General features: G+C 38.4%; 1 protein-coding gene across 1 annotated transcript in view; it reads left to right on the plus strand.

Moving 5' to 3' along the window:
* TRDN (triadin) overlaps positions 1 to 13,781 on the plus strand; it is an 865,465-nt gene that overhangs the window by 502,249 nt on the left and 349,435 nt on the right. Inside the window, exon 16 of the mRNA XM_078647890.1 lies at positions 7,990 to 8,043. Coding sequence (XP_078504016.1) covers positions 7,990 to 8,043 — 54 coding nt within the window. The remainder of the gene's footprint in view (positions 1 to 7,989; positions 8,044 to 13,781) is intronic.

Consider the following 13,781-nt stretch of genomic DNA (forward strand, 5'->3'; position numbering starts at 1 on the left):
TAAACAAAAGTAAATAAACAGATCTTTGCCTACTCCGCTAAAGAAAACAAATAGGCACCTCAACAAGCAGAATATTAATGATTTTACACCTTCCGACTTTTCACTAAATGAATTCTCGACCAGTTGAAAATCACTCTAATTATGTAGCTTCACCCTTTGTACACTTAGGTTCTGCCAACTTCAATCATTATTTAGTACAATTACAACTGATCATTATAATCCCTATCCTAATTGTGCAGTCGACGATACCTCATGATCTACACCACAAAATCTTAGCAAACAAAAAAAGCCAAATATGTGTCTTCTACACTTATTTCAATATCCCAGGATCATAGGCTATGCTGAGGCTGATAACCTCTTCATCTTCTTAACAATATATGCACATGAACATAACTAAGTCATTCAAAACACGTACTCCAAATTCAATCAATTAAGACAACAATAATTACAATTCACACATTGCATAGCCCTATTAATACTCACACCTCTAATACAGCAACCACTTAAAAAAAACCTCATTAGTATTCAAGTTCTGGGCATTAGGTTTTGGTACTCAGGCATTACTTTAAATTGGGCAAGGATTTATAGCTCCTCTTCTCAGAATGTATCATTTCTGGAGTATGAACCAGTTTATGGTTTAAATCTTTTTATTTATTTCAAAACATGGAAAAGAACAAGACCCTCAGCTCCTCAGTGACAGTGCAAAGGTGACAACGAAGTTGCGTTGCATAAAATTACCATAGGTAAGCAGCATGGAGCGGGCCTACACAGTAAACAGGGAAAAGAACAATAAGAAAGAAAAACCCCTCCCCACCCAGCCCTCGTCCACCTGGAACTAAAAAGAGGAAAGGGAGACACAAGAAAAGAAAGAAAGGGAGGGGGAGTAGCCCAGTGATCAGTGGCGTCACTTACAGGCTTTCGTGGAATAGCTACTTGGAATCTATGTATCTGGAAGGCAAAGCAACCGACGGTACCAGGGTATGTTAACTCCTGGAACTCCGACACCAACAATGTAAAGAAGGGCCGCCACAACTCAGGGAGTTGAGTCTCCTGAAGGAGGCAAATGTCTGCCTTAGAATGATCTAGATAATGAAGAACGGCCCTACGTTTAATTGGGTTGTTCAAGCCCCGCACATTAAGGGTGAGAACTTTAAGGGAATCACACTGCATCAAAGGGCTTCGATTGGGGGGTGGTGCGATGTATGCAGCTGGCTAGTGTGTGCAACAGGCAGAGGGCGTGTAGACAGGAAGGTCGCAGGGTCGCAGGGATAGACGTCTCAAAAGGGCAACCAGGGGAGGTGGACGAGGGAACCCAGAATCAAATAACCCCAAAACATTGTCAATAAGTCAAACATCCCAGCTAACAGGGAATAAACTAAAAACACCCAGGAAGGAAAGGGTCTCAACCCTCATTAACCAGAAAACTGTTTGAACAGTAAGAAGTCTATGAAAAGAGTCGGGACAACAAGCAGTGTAATCAAATGGGGTCTGTGGTGTGGCCAGCATGGTTATACGCACCCCCCCGCCACCCCCCATGGCCAGCAAGGATGCGTAGAGAAGGATCAAATACTGGAACTGCCGTTCAACATCATCACTTGGCGGTAGAGTTCTCCTCTGCAAGGGCCTCCGTCGCTGCGGTCAGAGATTCCCGTTTGCTGCGGGCGATATCCAAAGTTGTCGGCCTCCATGCGTGCCGTCTCCTGCCTTGTAGCCGCCAGCCTGATGGGGAGATCTCAGGCCCCTATTATGGGCCGCTGGCTTCCTCATCCTCACTTAGTGGTGTCAATCCCAATAGCCGGCAAGCGTCCTGTAAAGAGCGAAGTTGGTGTAGCTTGCCATTGTATTGGAATATGAGGCAGAAAGGGTGCCCCCAGGAGTATGAGATTCTCTGCTGCCGGAGGTGTTCCGTCACCGGGCGAAACTGCTGGCTTCGCTGTAACGTGATCAACGCTAGGTCTTGATACAGTATTGGGAAATGTCCCTGGAATGAAATTGGATGGAGTGGCCTTGCCTTTGAGATAATAGTTTCTTTGGTTTTAAAATCCTGGACACACACCAGAATGTCCACTGGTGGAGCATTGCGGCCATGAGGTGGGCTCACTCTATGCGCCCTGTCCATGACAATGTTTGCCTTGAAGGAGTCTCCCCATATGTGCCAGAAAAGACCAGTGGCAAAGGTGAACAGTTCCCGGGTGTCATCCAAGATCTTCACCCTGCGGATCCTACTGTTGTGCCTGCGAAAGCAGTTTTCGATATCTTCCAGGTGAAGCTGCATGTCTACGCTCTGGTCTTTCAGCCTGATTACTTCTTGTTGGAGCGTTGTCAGGTTCGTCACAGTGGAATCGCTCTTCTCTTCGAGTGCAGCCACTCGTTCCCCAACGCTGTCGACGTCTCGACATATTTCTTTGATTTCAGTGGCAAATTTGGTTTTCACTGATTGGATATCTTCCCTGAGAGTGAGGAAGAGTGACTCCAGAAACGATTTTGTGATGGGCTCTTCACCAGGAGTCGCAGAGTGCTTTGCCGTCTCGGCATCGGGCGCCACAGTAGCCATGTTGAAGAGTGACTGCGACCAGCCAAAAATAACTTTGAGTCTATTAGGCACCCCGGAGGGCCCCTGCTGTACTGTCCTGAGAGGCGACGGGCAGGAGCTGCGAAAAACACGTCCTATCCCGTCGCCATCTTGGCCACTCCCCGTATGAATCAGCTTAAATAAAATTCTGGTTTACTATCACAAGAACACAGGACTGATCCCCAGTTGTGTACTGTGGCCCAACAGGTCAACTGGCCTTGGCCACTGTAGTTGAGAAGATCAGGAGCAAATCATCACATAAGTATTAATCACATTTTTTTCAAAATTTTATAAAGAGATTTTTATAGATTGTTTAATGGTTTTATTATTTCAAAGTTTAGTAGATCGTCTTTATTAAAAAACATAAGTGTTATTATTATTAGGCAAAAAAAATCTTACTTTTACAGACTTGACAATTAAATAATGGTTAATTCAATAAAATACAATGCATTGAGCATGTTAATTAAAGGAAGAAAGAGGCAAAAGGTGTCATTAAGAGTTTAAGTTCGAAAGAGCAAGATCAAGCATAAAGCTAAAAAATATATCCAACGGTCCTCAATTGATCAAAGCAGAACTTCCCAAAGAGAGACGCTCACCAAACTCAGTAGAGTCTCAAAGCAAAGGAAATAAGGCAAAGGAAATTCACAGTAGCAGTAGCAACTGCAATCAATAGGATGGCAGGAGATTCGGGCAATGGCGTGGAAGGCAGGGGAAAAGCATATTAACCTACTTTAGGAACAAGTACTATTTTAAACAATCATTAATGTAATGTTGCCATTAATATTGCATCTTCTCCTCTTCCAATCATCTTTCAGTGTTCTTCCTGGGAACAAGTTCCCTCCTCGTCTTCTCATGTGACCACAATAGTGTACAGGCAGCAATTTTTGAGCATGCAACTTTGTTATTTTAGTCCAAACTACACAGGCGACTTCTTTATTCTAAACATCCCTTCCCATGAAAGGGTCTACATTTCTTAACTTCTAATGAGGCAAATGATAATGGTCTATGTAAAATTCGAAACATCTGCAGAATTGAAAAACTATATTTTCAAAATGTCATCATTTGGACTAAAATTAGTATGTTAAAAGAGATCATGTTCAGTTTTTATACTACATTCTCTGTAAGACATTTTCATAATTCTACTAAATAATACATTCTAAACAAGCATTTTGAACTCTTTTTCTACAAGAAGAAATATTTTGCAGGGATATGTTAAACATTTATTTAATAAAAAAACATGATCATGGAAAGACCAGGAATTAAAAATTTAATGTATGTATCATTAAGTTTTAGTCAAACCAATTTCTCAGCAATGCTGTTTTAAACAGTTTTGAGGCCTAGTACATGTAGGTGTGCCTAGTTGCTATATTTTGCAAATTTTTAAGCTGCGGTTTGTTAATTTAATCACAAACCAAAGAGGGAGATCCCCTACCTATTCCAATGTGGGTCGAGGGGGAAAGATACACTGAAGTAAAAAAGGGTCCCAGTCAAAAAGAAGAGGCTGTAGAATCAAGCTAAACACAAGTATAGAAGTTCAGAAAGGGATGCTAGTGCCACACTATTAAACATATCACTATAAACAAAAACATATTGAAAAAGAGTAACAACAAAGACATAACTATCTCTTAAAACATCTTATTCATTTTATTCGATGCAGTATACAAAAAATGTTTTATATATCCAAATGGTAAGACACAATAAATAAAATCACAGTTAAAAATCACATTTCTTGTGAAATCACAACATTCGAGAAAGTAGTTGTCAGACAACTACTTTCTCGAATGCATCCCTTTCTGAACTTCTATACTCGTGTTTAGCTTGATTCTACAGCCTCTTCTTTTTGACTGGGACCCTTTTTTACTTCAGTGTTTGTTAATTTAAGTCTGCATGTTAATTTCACACATATAATTTAACTATATTATTTTATGTTTTACTAAAAATTCCTCTTCACGTTGAAAGAAGTGTAGCATCTTTTTTTAGAATTTTCTTGTCAGGTTTTTAATTTTCTGCAGGGTTTCATTCTTTTTTTTTTTAAGGGTTGGAAGATGGTGATTAATGCAGTGACACGACAATAATGTTCACCCCCACAAAAAGAAAATTATTTAGCTCCAATCATGCAACATCTTTGGCATTAGAGAGTTATTTGGATGATTCAAAGTCATGGTCCCAGGCAGTGTGTAATCCTGCCCATATTTTTCAATACCCTCCAGCATCTAGTGATGAGTCCTTAGCTTCTGGCCGACGAAGCAGCAACGCTTTGTTCTTGGTCTGCTGTGTGGATATTCAGTCACTGTTTCAGCAAGAGGACAATATAACTTTAATATTAAAGGAATTTGGTATAGTCATATAAAGTGAAAGTAACTTGTTCCCCTGATAATTGTGTATTTCAAACACATTCCATTGCTAGCATTGCAGATGATTCAAGAAAATCTTTGGTAGAAAACTGTTCTTGCTGCCCTCTGACACATATACATTTAGTATTCCTATTTTAATCCAAGCCAATTGCAATTTATGACACAACATAAAAGACTCTCAAACAAGGAGAAAGAAAACAGCAATAAACTCCTTCTAAACAGTTGCTGTCACATTAATTATAAAATCATTTAAAGTATATAACAAAATCATAAGAACAAATGGCATCATAAAGGTCAAAAGAAAAGCTGCAAAAGTTCAAATCAGCAACATTTTATACATCAACACAAGTGATAAACAAAACCTATCTGTCCCAACCAAAGTTTAAACATGAATTAAACACTTCCCGGTCCTCATTCTTTCACAAAAAGTTGCTCGGTTTAATGTGAATTTGAGTTTATCTTTTCTAATCAAGATTAAAGCTCTCTAAATATTTAAAAGTGTGGACTTCCATTGAATTACAGAGGTGGTTCCTCTGCTAAGGAAGAGGTTTATCTCCCCCTGCTATTTCAGCAAAAATGTTATTTTTTCTAAGCGGGACGAGGGGCCGGCCGGCCGGCCAAACTGGCATGTGCACTTGGCATGTTCTCCATGGGGCGAGAACATGGTCCCAGGCACTGCCTGAGCGTCCAAACAGGATGCTCATACCAATCATGATGCTGCGCCAGCTTCGAGCAGACCTTCTTTCCAGGACAGAGGAGAGGCGTGCAGCATCTTGGCGGAGAAGTTTTTTTTTTTTAAAACCATCCCCCCACCACGCCCATTCCGAGGCAGCCGCTGTGGAATTAGTTTCCTATAAAACAAAATAATGTCACATCTTGTTCTGTTTTAATGCCATCCTCAAATAAGAATGGTTGTAAAATGTAATCAGAAATAACATTGAACACCTGCACTGGCACCAAATAGTCAGGATAAATTCTCATTCAAAGCTGTTGCAGTGCTGATGGGATTTGCACCGGTGCAAATATTTGGTGGATACCTATGTACAAGCTGCAGCCTATCGAATGGGCATTTAGTTCCAGACTTAGGCCCCAATTACGATGATGTCCGGAAATCAGTCTAACCAAATTGTTTTGGGAATGCTTTCCGAATGACTTGGGTTCGGGGAGTCCAACCAGTCGAATACGGTGTATTAGAGCACCTAATGAGAACACAGGCTCCCATTGAGAAACGGGAGGTCGGGGAAAACCTTGAACCCTGTTGCAGTCCCTTCATGTAGCCTGCCACACTGTGCATGCAGGGAAAGGGGGTACCCATGGATACCCACACAGACCTGATTCGGAGGGCCCCCGCTGAAGGAGGGCTTGCTGTTGGTTGTCAAAGTAAGATTCGGGCAGCCGATCCATGTTGGAACATCCAACCCGGAAAGGCTGTCCGACTCTATCATCCCAATTGCTCGTCTGGGAACGTGACCCTTAGACCTGTACTAGTTGGTTCTGAATAACATTGTTACTCCAAATGCCGTTTGGAACCTAGTTTGACAGTTTGGATGCTTTTGGGACATCATGATCGGTCGTCCGTAAATGTGTCAATAACATGGCATAACCAAAGCCCTGAGATATAATTTTCCCAATTCTCAGGTGTCTCTAAGAATTAGGTTGCATTCTCTTTTGCTGAGCTGTCTTATGATGTTCATCCTGAGAGGAGTGTCAAACATGTAGCTGAAAATTTTGAAGTGAATTGCGAATGTCTCTTGGGTATACATTCAATACAGGATTACATATTGCCAACGTGAATATATTGAGGACTACCAGAATGCACACATGGTTAATTCTGGAATGGTTATCCAGGTCTTCATTCTATGTTTGTGCCACCTTCAGAGCATTTCCCTGGTGCCACAGGCAACTCCACGTCACACAAAGACAAGAACAATACTGATGACAGAAACCCACCAATAAAATGTTCCTGTAATGCTGGGTATCTGATCTACCATGTGTTTATACAGCCAGCATTAATGAACAAATCTATGTGAGAACAATTGGGTGTGCAATTTGCTAGTCTAGAAGCAGCAGTGTTAGTCAGAGGCATGTTTACCTAATAACTGATTGCTTGCATCTGTTGGATGCTTGTGACTTTCAAACTAATTCTTAGATACATATACACAATATAAATTCATATTTTCTTCGAATGGCATAATTTATGTATGTCTGAAATATATTTTACAACTATAACAAACATATTAGGCCACTAGCACCACATTATTTTGCAAACAATACTCCAAGCCATAATTATGAGAATGTTGCTGGATTACTATCAGACTCTGCTTACTATGAATGACAAACTGGCATTTCAGAGACAGTGACTAGAGAGATGGCTCCAAGAATTCAATAAATCTTTTGGTGGTCTTTTGGTGGCACTTTTCCATTTTCTATGGTGTGAGTCGGATACACCCTTTTTGAAGGGGCGGCACCACCCAGCCCTCATTACTGTGGATTATAACTGATACCCTTCTCTCCATTTGAGAATGGAATGGGAATTAGCTAGTCAAATAGGGAGGGATGTATATGTATAACCCCTGGCTACCCAGACCAAAGAGCAGGCAGAATAGTTCTGTAATGAGACCACCATGTTGTTAGACAAAGATTCATAGTAAACTGATCTCTCACATTGTCTGCTGCATACTCAACAAAAATAATATATAAACTTTTCCAAATGGCAGATTCTCGTTGGCCCTCATTAAATGGAAAAGCTTTCTGAGTAAAAATAGCATGCAACCAGTTCAAACATTACCAGTAAACCCATCATGCCCCAATGTTCTTGGCTCAAAATAAGAATCCCTATTATGTTTGCCAATGCTGGTTCACAATACCTACCTGGCTAGCACCACCACATCTGGAATGCACACCATTTATTATCATCTATATTGGGAAATGTATTTGGTACAAAGTTTAGTGATAGGAAAGTTATATTTTGAGATCTAAAATCATAAAATCATATAATGAGCAATACTTTTTGATGTTGCTACCAATATGACTTAATGAAAACAAATCTTCCTCCATGTCTAGTGATCCAGAAACAGAAACGTCTTGAACAATCTGATAAGAAAGCACTACATAAAGGTAAGTTTACAGATAATTAGATATTGTTATGAAATGTAAATTCTACCTTGGCCACATGAAACATTTAACTGCATTGTTTTGTGAATGCACTTTAACGATTGTGAGACAACCTGATTGAACTGTAACCTGCTCGGAGTCAAGGATGTCAAACTGTGTTGCAATTAATAAATTTACTGAAGAACATCTTCATTTTACTCTTTTTTTAGCTCTAGCATGACAGTGTAACTCTGCAAAGCCAATTATTATGAATACTTTGACATATATAAAGAAGATTTTGCTCTTCCCTAGAGGAATAATTCTCCCTCACCTCCTACTTTTGACAGTTTGTTGTATCATTATACATTCTATGGAGTACTTGTATTGTATTGTGAGAGGGGCTATTTTACATCGGTTTAGGTCTTGCCAACATTTGATTTTAGCTGTTTGTTGGTAAAGACCTATTGTTTGAAATATAAACTTAGAACAGGCTTTGAACCTACCTCCTCCTTATGATTCAATGGCTTTCATCCCAAAACATATGTTTGTCTCACACATGGAGCATTTCTGTGGCACATTCTTTTGATTAGTTATGTTGGATCCTTCCTCTATTTACGTCATGAATTTAATTGTATGAGGGACTATTTCCTTTGTTTTACTTTTGTAGCTTGGCACAGAGAAGGCAGGTTTAAATCAGAGGCAATGTGTAAAATATTTGTGCCGGGTTTGCGACATGCTCTTTTCGTGTCACAGAAGAGTTGTACAGCCTGCTACACATATGGGATCAAAATATCCACATACTTGTAAATGTTCTCAGATTCATCCTGTTTATTTCAAAGTTTATCCATCCTAATCCGTCATGTCAAGGACACAAAGTTTTCATGTTTTCACGCATTTTAAAGTGCGCAAGAATTGCCCATCCAGGCCTATTCCCAGGCACGTAAACAAACTTGTTTCCTTGTCACATTTAATCTTCACCCAATGCATTTCGGTCATATTAATAACCTTCTTCAGGAGTATCTACAATGATTAAAAAATGTATACATCAGTCCCACATGATTAACAGCTAATAAAATTACAACCAATCACTTTGCCTGTTAAACCCATATGCTAATTCGTGCTCCTCCCACCTGCATCGAAATAAATAATCGAAACCAAACTACCTCACCCTCCACTCCTCCCTGCAAAACAAGAATGTGACACCCCGTTATTGCCAACCCAATAAACTTCACAGGAAACTGAAACTGATTAGCTCTCCCAAAACCCTCGTAGTTGAGCCTCCGATATAACAAACATTCAACTCCGCTCCATTATCCCTTTCACGCGTTCCCTGAACTTGCTCCAGTCTCCCTTACAAAACTGAACACTCCCCAGTGTTTACCTGTGATAGACTGATGGTTTCACTGACAATCTACTTGCCCCACAATTCGAATGCCATATTGAGCACAAACACCCTATGCGAACTGCTTTTAAATCCCACGTTACCTTCCCCACGTGTGCTCTGGTCGTATCATTTAGCTTCCAAGCCCCGCCCTACAAGAGTTTCAAAAATAATAATGATGTGCTACCCTGCAGTACTACTAAAGTTCTCAAACACCCCATGCTTCCCTATTCGCATCATATAATTCAAAATGTGCAAATAAAGAATGATAATCAACAATGCAATCACGGTGAAATACGTTTAAAAGATGTCTGTAATCATTGTCGTTTGACATATATTTAAGCTGACATTGACTCGGAGAAACCTTTATGCAAAAATAAAATATTTGTGCAACACTTAAAACAGTAGAACAGTGAAAGCACACCACATAAGGATCCCAGGTGATTTTAGAAAAATAGAGTGAAATATATTATATATAACAAGAGTACAGTAGAACAGGAGTTATGAATTTTTAAAGAATTTATGGTAAAATAACACCAAAAAGCACAAAGCGCCAACCGTGTTTGAGACCAGGAGAAAGTCACAAGATCAAGTCAACCATGTTAGAGCATGGATCGGATACCGGGACAGTTAGTCCTGCTGAAGAGTTACCGTCTTAGACCAGTGCCAAAAGTTCTGTTCAAGGTGGAGGAGGCTACAGAGAGCAGGGAAGCATCGTGGATGGTCGTCGATGCAGCACAAAAAGCAGGCCAGGCTTTGCAGGTGGTCGTCACTGTAACATGAAGATCCTGTTGGCGTCACAGACAGTTGGGATGGTGCTTTGCAGTATTGCTCCACACAAACGGTTGATGGCTGTAGCACAAAGGGTCAAGCGGACGGAACTTTGTGTTTCCAGGTTGTGTAGGTGACAAGAATTTGCCGCCACCTGGCCCATTTGCAGTCATGAAGATCCTAAACAATGCAACTCAACCTCTCTTAGCCCACACCAAGGGCCCAGGAGCTCAGGAGCACTACTTAAGGGTCAGGGGCTAGCTCCAGCTGGATCTGGGTGCTGGTGTAAGTAGTTGGAAGCCTCTTATGTCCCTTTGTTCTCAGAACAAGTGCCCAGCAGACTAGCCCTTGGGGTCACTCTGGGGCCCTGGGTTCAAGGGGTGCAGGTCCAGTTCTTCTCACCTAGGCAAATGGCCAGCAGGCCAGCACTGAAAGGCAGAATTCCAACAAGGCAGTAGTGCAGCAGGGCAGCAGTCCAGCAGAGTGGCAGTCCTTCAGTAGAAGAAGTCCTTCTTCCTGGCAGAGTATCCCAGGTCCAGAAAAGTACTAAAGAGTTGGTATCTAAGGTCCAGTTTTTGTACACAGTTGTACCTTAGAAGAGGGGGAGAAGCTTCCAGAGGTTTCCCTTTGAAGTTCCTAGGCAACCTGCCTTCCCTGTCCTGGTTCTAAACCCATTCCAGGGGGTATGTAGTCCTTTGTGTGGAGGCTAGATAGTGGTTTAGGTGGTCAGTGAGTGGGTGCTATTTGAGGATAAGCCAATGTCACTATGGTTTTAGCACATGCACTTTATTACTGATGTCATCAGAGATGTCATTTGAGATGGCATCAGTGATGTCACTGACCATGTCGTGAGTGATAGAGTATGTGAGGTCATAAGCAGTGCATTGCATGGGCATAAGTTATAGTTAACACAAGTAACTACAGCCAACTGCTAAATTTCTATGATTTTGTACGAGTGATATCTGAGCCTAACTAACTAACTATAACTATTGGGTCTCTCAGTGAATTTCCTTCTCTAACTATAATATCCCTGTAACTTGTGAGTGTCTGAGTGGGTCTTTGAGTGAGTACATGAGTGAGTGACTTAGTGGGTGTCTGAGTGAGTGTCTAGGTGGGTCTCTTCGTGGGAGTGAAAGTGTCCAAGCAGGTTTGCTAGTGCCTACATAATTGTCATTCTGTGAGTGAGTGCATGAGTGTCTGACTGGATCTATGAGTGGGTGTACATGTCTCGGATCATCTGTGAGTGGGCGGGTGCATGAGTGTCTGAATTGATTTGTGAGTGGCTGGAGAATGTCAGAGTTTTTCTATGAGTGGGTCCATGAGTGCCAGGGTAGGTCCTGCATGTTATCTGCTAGTTTTCTGCAATTTTTTCATCCTCTTTCTTACCTTTAATTGACTTCATTCTGCTCGGTTTCTGACCTCTTATCTGCCTCTTTCTGCTAGTTTATGTCCTTTATTTTGCCTCTTTCTGCTCGTTTCTGATCTCTATTTAGCCTCTTTCTGCTTGTTGCTGACATTTATTTTGCTTCTTTCTGCTTTTTTCTGATATCTATTTTGCATCTTTCTAGTCATTTCTGATCTCTATTTTGCCTCTTACTGCTCATTTTTGACATTTCTTTTATCTATTTCTGCTTGTTCCTGATTTCTATTTTCCCTCCTTCTGCTCGTTGTTGGCCTTTATTTTGCCTTTCTACTCATTTTTGGCCCTTATTTCACAGCTTTTTTCTGACCTCTTTTTTGCCTCTTTCTGCCTGTTTCGGATCTTTATCTTACCTCTTTCAGTTCACTGTTGACCTCTATTTGCCCCTTTGTCCTAATCTTTTGCCACTTTCTGCTCTTTTCTGACCTCTTTTTTACCTCTTTTTGCTAGTAGTTGACCTTATTTTGCCTCTCTCTGCTTGTTACTGACCTCCAGCTTACCTCTTTCTGCTGTAAACAAACAGAATATCGAGTTTTTTTCCCCAATGTACATTAATGTTGAGTTTTGAATATCAAGGTACAAGAAATCGACATCAAGAATATCGTGGTACAGAATATCAACAGTAATGTAAGAAATATTGTTTTTTTAAATATTGAAGATCGTAATATCATTAATAAAAATATTGTTGTTAATAAGATCAATATATCAATATTTGTATTAGTGTTCTGTATTTTAGTATTGTTGTTAAAAGTATGTGATGTAATTTTTTTGTATAAGTATAGCAATGTTTATTAATACATGTATTAAATTTCTAGCTATAATTAATTTTATGTTAAATATTTTTTGCGTATGTTAGTTATGTAGCGGGTTGTAGGTGTATAGGGGAATACGGTGGGAAGTCATTTAATTATAATAAAGTAATTATTAATTTGTATTAGTATTTATACTTAATTTATTAGTAATGAATTATTAATTGGTTATTATTTATTAAATAATTATTATATACTTTTATTATTTGTGGGGGTTTTTAGGAGCAAATTGTCGGTTTATAGGGGAATAGGTTGGAAAGTAATTTAATTATCATAAAGTAATTATTAATTTGTATTTATTAGTATTTATAATTATTTATAAGTCATTAATTATTAATTGGTTATAAATTATTATTCATTAATTAATTAATAGATAATTGTATTATTTGTGGGGGGTTTTAGGAGTGGGTTGTGGCTTTATAGGGGAATAGGGTAGGAAGTAATTTAATTATAATAAAGTAATTATTAATTTTTATTTATTGCTGTTTATATATTATTCATTATTAATTAATTGTTAATTGGTTACTCATCTTTTTAATTTATTACTTAATAATTATAATAAGTGAGTTTTTTATTTTAGGTGTGAGTTGTGGGTTTACAGGAGAATGGGGTGGGAATTAAGTTAATTATAATAAAGACATTTTTAATTAGTATTTCTTAGTATTTATAATGAATTTAATAATATTTACTTATTCATTGGTTATTAATTTTTATTAATTGATAGATTGATAATTACAACAATAATGTTTATTTTATAAGCAGGTTGTGGGTATGTAGGGGAATAGGGTGGCAAGTAATTTAATTATGGTAATGTATTTATTAGAAATTTTAATTAATTAATGGATTTTTTATTTATTAATAATTATTCTATTGGTATTAATGTTAATAGTGTTATTTTGTTAAGAAGTGTGTTATAGGTTTATAGGGGAGTACGGTGTGAAGTAATTTATTTAAAAAATAATTTTTTTAATGTATTTATTAGAATTTTTTATTAATTTCTAATTAATTAATTATGAATGGATTTTTAATTTATTAATAATTATTCTATTGTTAATGATGTTAATAGTGTTATTTTGTTAAGAATTGTGTTGTAGGTTTATACGGGAGTACGGTGTGAAGTAATTTATTTAAAAAATAATAATAAATATTTCTCTATTAAAATTCTTTTATTTTAAAGATAGCTATTTGTTTGTAAAATGTTGTTTTTAAACTTTTATAAATTAATGTTTGTTTTTAATTTGTTGTCATTTTAAATAATTAATTATTTTTGTATTTTTGGGAATTTTATAATATTTTATATAGTTTTTTTGTAATTAACAATTTTTGTATTGTAGTTGCTATTTTGTATTGTTTTTATTTTTTAGTTGATTTTTGGGATATA

This window comes from Lissotriton helveticus, chromosome 6, assembly GCF_964261635.1.
Source record: "Lissotriton helveticus chromosome 6, aLisHel1.1, whole genome shotgun sequence".
NCBI classification, from domain to species: domain Eukaryota; kingdom Metazoa; phylum Chordata; class Amphibia; order Caudata; family Salamandridae; genus Lissotriton; species Lissotriton helveticus.